This window comes from Durio zibethinus, chromosome 18 (genome assembly GCF_047325235.1).
Source record: "Durio zibethinus cultivar Kanyao isolate XHJ-2024 chromosome 18, ASM4732523v1, whole genome shotgun sequence".
Lineage (NCBI taxonomy): Eukaryota > Viridiplantae > Streptophyta > Magnoliopsida > Malvales > Malvaceae > Durio > Durio zibethinus.
The window spans coordinates 14,934,492-14,941,664 of NC_143179.1; the positions used below are offsets into that span (position 1 = coordinate 14,934,492).

At 28.2% G+C, this 7,173-nt stretch overlaps 1 protein-coding gene across 1 annotated transcript; it reads right to left on the reverse strand.

The window, feature by feature from the left end:
• Window positions 1-292: 292 nt before the first annotated feature.
• On the reverse strand, window positions 293-6,309 carry LOC111300609 (protein trichome birefringence-like 39). The gene is made up of 5 exons (XM_022896234.2): window positions 5,766-6,309; window positions 5,516-5,687; window positions 1,726-1,901; window positions 1,052-1,210; window positions 293-884 (listed from the first exon to the last, which is right to left on the reverse strand). The coding sequence occupies exons 1-5, from the start codon at window positions 6,206-6,208 to the stop codon at window positions 593-595; spliced, it is 1,242 nt and encodes a 413-aa protein (XP_022751969.2). The 5' UTR covers window positions 6,209-6,309; the 3' UTR covers window positions 293-592.
• Between the last annotated feature and the right edge of the window lie 864 nt (window positions 6,310-7,173).

The following is a 7,173-nucleotide window of genomic DNA, read 5'->3' on the forward strand; positions in this document are numbered from 1 at the left end:
TCAATTTTTCTTTGATCCAAATTCAAACCCCAAGCCATCCTGACAACTCTAAGCCCCTTTAACCGAAATATTACATACAAGGGGACGAACCAAAACATGGGAATAGTTGATGCATTGAAATACATACAGAAAGATGAAATGGTTATCCAACATGCGGAGGAACTCGCTACGATTAGGAATTATATTAATTGGAAGTCGTAAATCCGCATCATATAATAAGTTAATATATAAAAACACTTTGACCCCCCCAAGAACAAGCCAGGGGAAACTTGAGACGAAGATCAGATAGAATTTACATACATTTTTATACCATATACGTATTGAAGAATAAGAAAATTATAATAAGAATTACAGGTAGGAACTGATGATTTGTAGAATAAGAAAATTATAATAAAAAATTTTGGACAAGGGAATTTTCTTGAACTTGTGCTGAAACAAATTAAAATTTACAATTGAATTATGATGATTTGTCTTGTTGCCCACTTGCACAATAATCAAAGAAAAGGAAGTTCATTTGGGTAGAAAGCAAATGGTTTTCATCCAAATTAATTTTATCTGCCTACAGCTAATTTTCTCCTAAGCTTCCAATCCTTTAACTAAAAAGAGCTGCATATAAGAGATGGTTCCAGGTATCTGGCAAACCTGGAAGGCACCAGTGGCTACAGTCTGTGCCACTGTGTGTGCTGATGTATGCTGATGGGTGTGCATCTTTCCGATACTGAGAGAGTGCGGTAACGTCGAGCAAATACACTGGTTTCTTAATCCTACCAAGGACCTTTTTCAGAACAACCAAAGCCATGGGTGTGCCTGCTGGGTATCTAATGCCAAAGAATGGTTGCATCTGTCCAGAACATGATTTTGTTGGTTCGTTCCAATCCTTTCCCCTACATTTGTATGCGTCTCTCAGCAAATCGGATAATTACTCCACAAGACAATCAACATTATAATCAAATGTCTCAAACAACGAAAGGGAAAAAGCATTGAAAAAAGAAAATTTAAAGAAAAATCCTAAAAAGGAAAGAAATTTAATACAAAAGTTTGGTTTGCTTACTCATAGTGGGTTGGTGAAATTCCCTGGAAAAACACCTTGGTTTTGGAAGGATCAACATTGCGGTTGACCCATCTGGCCCACGTCGTCAGTCCTTTGTAATAGGCGATCATACGGTTCATGTCTTTCAAAGTTTTTCCACCATCTTCTATGTAATCAAATCTGCACAAAACCCACAGCAATTTATTATTATTATTCTATACCAATTTTAGTTTCATATATTACATAGTTTTATACTAATAAATGTGCTAAAATATAGTATATATACTAATAGAAAACTAATATAATATAAATGAGAAAAAATATAAAATAAATTATTTTACGTTTTTTAACAATTTTATATATGATGATTAGTATTTTTATAAATACAAAATAATTGAATTAATATTCATGTAGGATTAATTTCTTTTTCATCGAGACCCAAAAAGAACGACAAGGTACATGCACTAAATTTTTTCTTTTTTTTCCATATGAAGGTATCAATTCATCAACATTAGTAACTTTTTTTCATTTTAATTTTTAAATATACTTTAAAATAATAAATATTATAGGCATTGACAAGGCAGGTGCACAGTCATCTCGAGTTTGGGTTTAAAATATGGAGGCCCACCGGGTGTAACGTGAACCTAGTTCATGAACACCTGCGGTGAGGAAGTGAAAAAAGAAAATAATCTTACGGTTGAGATCTTCCATTGTGGGTCCACCAATGCCACGTGTTAAAGATCAACATGTCCATGCCTTTCCATGCAGCACCGCTCCTGATGGAGTCCAGCTTCAACACTCTTCCCACCTTCTCATTCGCTAGGTCAACTAGGTATGGCGTTCTATATAGCAATATCTTCACTCCATAATCCTGAATATATATAAATATGTATATATAAAACAAACGTACTATTACAGTGTAAACATTTTTTATTTCTTAAATACTATTCTTGTATTGATTTTCATAAAATTTAAAATAAAAAATTGATTTTAATGTATTTAATATATTAAAATTAATTTTTTTATAAAATTAAATTTTCATATTTTTAATGTTAAAAAATCATAAAAAATACTTTTAAAATATAAAAAATAAAAATTTTAGATATTTAAAATATATATAATTTTAGGATATCTCAAAAAAATAGATAAAAAAAAAAAAGATAAAGGGAGTACTATATATCATTCAATCTTAATATATTTTCAGCTTTAATCTGTTCCAATTATCAAAGTATTAATTTTTTTATGATATTATATATTATAAATAAAACTTATAATCACAGTAAAATAACTTGCAATATCTGTGAAATAAAGCCTCTAATTCGTAAATTAAATTAATAAATAAACTATAAAATTATACTAAACTCATGTTTGATGAGATTTAATTGTGAAATTTAAAAGTTCAAAGATCTATTTTTTAGTCGTTGGGATCAAATTTCATTCACTCGATTATCTTCTTGATTAAAAATGCAAGATCTCATTAAGTGATCAGTAAAATATTAATTAAAAACACACAACCGATTTCAAAGGAGCAGCGGACGTATAGCAACTTTTTTTTAAAAAATGTTAGACGTGATACATTTAAAATTTTTATTTTTAAAGTGATAGTATTTCTCAAAAATTGAACGTGGACCAGATGACGAAACTAAAAACCTTTTGTGGCTTGAATAACACATTGCATGATGGAGTGCTCTAATCCACACAAGTCAAAAGAAATGGTTCGACAAGTTTGGAAAATACTAATATAGAATACGTCAGAATGCCATCTCTTTCACCCCCATCATCTCTAATTGTAAAGGGAGGGTGGTCCAAATTTGCCACAAATTAAGCGGAGAATATTTACTTGAAAAAAGAAGAACGTGTAAGCACAGAACTTAGATCTTCCCTGTTACAACTCACAACTCATAACTGTCATAACTGGTCCTTGAAAGTTAAAAAACCCAAGTGATTTCTTAGTTGATATTTGATTCAGAAGAATTCATAAATTTTACTTTAAAATTTTATTAGTGGGTATTCGATTTTAATGTTTTATTCAAAATAATTTAATTATAGAAAAAAATGACAGATTTTCAACATCACAAAAAATCTCAAAATCAGAAACCAATATCTCCATATGGTATTTTAAGATTTCGAGAAAAAAAATAATGTTATTTCTAAATTTAATTTGAATAAAAAATTGTAAAATATTCGTTACCCTTTTGAAAAGCATGTTTAGAAATGACTGCAACTTAATTGTAAGTTTTTGCTGCTAATTTTTTTTTTTTATGATTGCAATTAATGACATTTGTCATGAAAAAAGTCTTAAATATTCTTTTTAAAAAAAATAAAAAAATACCTGACATAATTTCTTTCAAAAAACATTAAAAGACTAGAAAGAATAGTCAAAATTACGTCCTTATAGTTAATAATCATATGTTTTAACTAATTGAGCTATTCTAATTTTTTTTTTATATTTTATATTTTAGATTTTATAAGTAATGAATGAGATTATATAAAGCATTTTTTGTTTAAAAACACTTTAGATAATCTCTTTTAAAAAAAATTGAAAATTATTTAAAGCATTTTTTATCAAAAACATATTAAATAGTCCACTCATATTTTTTAAATGGCATTTATTTAAAACGGTTTTAAATCAAAAACACCTTAACTAATCTTTTTAAAAAAAATAAAAGAAATTATTTAAGATATTTCTCAACCAGAAATATTTTAAATAATCTTTAATATTTTTTTAATGATGATATTTTATAAATAAAAACAACAATCTAAAAAAATATTTATCTTTTTTTCTGCTAAATGCATTATTTATTATTTGAGTATTTGTTATTAATAAAAGTTAATAAAAAATTATCATCGTATATGTCAATGATATTATAATAATTATTCAAAAATTAATATATATAAATTTTTTTTAACCAAATGAATGAATCTAAATACAAAATATCTTGAAAATAAGAAAAAATAATTGATATCACATCTTTTCGAAAATAACCTTTCTTTTGAAATTCAAAATTTCGTGAACTAAATATCCCTTAATATCTTGTACTTACTCATTATGTCTTACAAGCCAACAAAAATCCAACAAAAAATTTATTGAAATCCACAATCAAGTTTAGGTATTGCATGAACACCTTAGGTGTTATTCAAACCCTACCTTGAAAATTTTGATTTCAAATTTTACTTAGACCCGTTCTAATTTATAAATAGCACAGCTCAGATCTAATCAAATAAATTTTTTTTAAAACAATTAAAATATAAAATTTTTATTTCATCTTTATTTTTATCTTTTATTAAATTTTAAAACATAGATAATTGAACTTATTTTTTATTGTTTACACTACAATATCACATACATTTATCTTTTATATAATATAAATTATATAGTATATATAAATAAAAAATTATATATTTTATATAATTCGGATTTGACATAGTTGAATACATTCCTTAAATGTTGGATATAAGATCAAAATTACTTTTTAAACAGATTTTATTTATTTTGCTCTTTAACAATGTTCTTTTCAAACCCTCCCAAGTAAAGAATGAACCTTCAAATTTAATGAGTTTAATGTTTCTGTCAAACCCTCCCAAATAAATTCAAATTTAATGAGTTTATTTAAGACAGTTGAACATAAAAAAGGCACATTGAACCGACATTTAAAGTGCCAACCAGGATTTTATACTGACATAAAAATTGCAGCATTTTGATATTTAATATAAAATTTCAAGTATGTATGATAAGACAGTGATAACCACATAATTACACACAGCCTCACATTTCCCTGCAAAAAGCAAGGCCGTCCACCGAATCACGCTCCGCTTTTAATGCATACAAATCAAATTTACCTTACTCCCGCCTCCATGGCTCACGCACTTTGATTTTCGACAAAACAAAGACCCGTTTCATATTTCTGAATATTCTTATTCTCTTAATATATTATACTTGTTAAGTAATCTCCAATGTATTCAAGATATTCAAAACTATTTTCTAAAAAATATAAATAAATTCTTCTTCCATCCAATTTTTTCTTTTATTTTCACAATTTTTTTTAAAAAAATTAATTTTAATATATAAAAATTTAAATTTAATAAAAATTGATATTCTAGGATTTTTAATGTGAAAAGTAAAAAAATTATAAAGATAATTTTAAAAACACAAGTTCAAAACATTCCAAAAAAACATGAGACGGAATACCAAAAAAAACCTTTAACAAGTGTTCTTTGATCATATATCAATTTGTATGGAGTACTAATTTGGAAGTATGTTAAATTTTGCATTTTGGAAAGGATTATTGTTCCTTCCCAAGCAATGCACCGAAAAAAGATTTGAAATCCACCAAAAGCGTGTTGAAAATTCTCTGCTGTAACTAGCAAAAAATTGGATTGGAACTAGCGGAATTTAGTTAAGACAATGGAAACTTTACCTTGTCAAAAGATTGAAAAAGAAAGGGACATGACATGCAAAAATCAAGAGTTTAAAATCCCACTGACCTGAAAGGTAACTGAAGTAAGACCATCTCTTTTGATGTATAAAATCTTTGAATTTGGAACGCCGGCTTGAATCATACATGTTAAAGACTGGAATTGGTTCATGCTGAGTGAGTCACCCACGAACATGATCTTCTTTCCTCTCCATTTCTCCAAGAAATACAGCCCATTGAACCTGCAATTCAAAACATTGTGATCGTTAATCTCTGGTATAAACTAATGGATCACCCGTGGAAATTAAAAGGACTCTGACCTGGGAAGGCTACAGGAGAAGGGCTGCCATCTGTATTTGAGATACATGTTATCAGGTCGGCCATACTTTTTGCAGTCGAATTCTCCATCGATGAAAGGGCATTTGGAGGGGCCGTAGAGAGGATAAGAAGGATCGTATACCCATTTCCCTCTGAACCAGTTGCAGTTAGAAGCTAAAATTCTAGCAGTGGAACTGTTGGTATTATTATTTATGGCATTGAAATCCCCAGCTTTTGTTGGTGAGTGGAGTAGAAGCAAAAACAAAAACAAAAACAGAGGGAACCGGAAGAGCAAGGCTTTGAAGACTAAACCCATATCTCGGGTTGGGTTGATTTCCTGCTGAAACTGTTTGGAGAAAAGGACCAGGCGTGGAGAGAAAGTTGTCTGTCCAGGAGAGCTTTTTTTATAACGAGGAAAAGAGAGAGAAAGAAATGAGCTCCACATGGAATTGTGTTCTCCATGGTGGGAGAATAATGAAATCTTTGGATGGATTCTTTGATCACTGTGTCACATGGAATAGGGATCCAATCTCTTACTTTGAAAAATAGGAACCATGATGATGAGTTTGATTCTAAAATGGAAATTTTTTGAGTATAATAATACTACCCCTATGCTATCAATGGTTCCTTTTTTTTTTTGGCCCCGTAGATGATTCAAATTCACTTTTCTTTTTCAATCCATTTTTTCATAAAAATTTTAGAAGGAAAATAAAATATAATGAACTTTTTTCTTACTATGAAGTTCAATTATTTAACGGAGGTGAACCCATGTATATGGATATAGATTGAGTGTTTATAGATATTTTAAAAATTAAAAGAAATTTTTTTTTAAATTTAAACATTTTCAAAATTTTTTTTAAACATTGATATATATATATATATATATATATTATAAATGGATACCTCTCAAAAAATTACAAATCCACTGCTGTTTTATAAAAATTATTATAAAAATAAAATTTTGAATATATTATATTATATCGATGTAAAAAAGTATGCTTTTAGAATTATTTGAAAAAAAAATTAACTCAGAAAAAATTTGAAGAGAATTTTAACAGTGTTATAAAAAAAATCTATAAACTAATTCAGTAGTATGCACTCTCCTAATTTGTTACTTGCATACGTCTCATTGTTAATTGTTCATTTAAGTTTGCAAAAGTGCAATGCATATAATGTCAGAGCTGTATCGCTTTTATCCCCATTAAGACAGCGTTGATTGTGTCTTTATATCAACTCCATGATGATTAATTGTTAGCGCTCTCAACCAAAAGGAAATGTTAATGTAGTTGCTATTTTCAAATATATACACACAAAAACCCAAAATAAAAAAAGGTTGTTAGTTACATGTTACGCAAATATACAGCATTAATTTAAATTCATTTGAACGATGACGATGAGATTTATCTTGGT

Coding starts and splice junctions, on each gene's coding strand:
- LOC111300609 (XM_022896234.2), bottom strand. CDS start 6,208: ATGTGGAGCTCATTTCTTTCTCTCTCTTTTCCTCGTTATAAAAAAAGC. Junction 1,902..5,515: donor TTACTTCAGTTACCTTTCAG/GTCAGTGGGATT, acceptor ATATATATTCAG/GATTATGGAGTGAAGATATT. Junction 885..1,051: donor ATTTCACCAACCCACTATGA/GTAAGCAAACCA, acceptor ATACAAATGTAG/GGGAAAGGATTGGAACGAAC.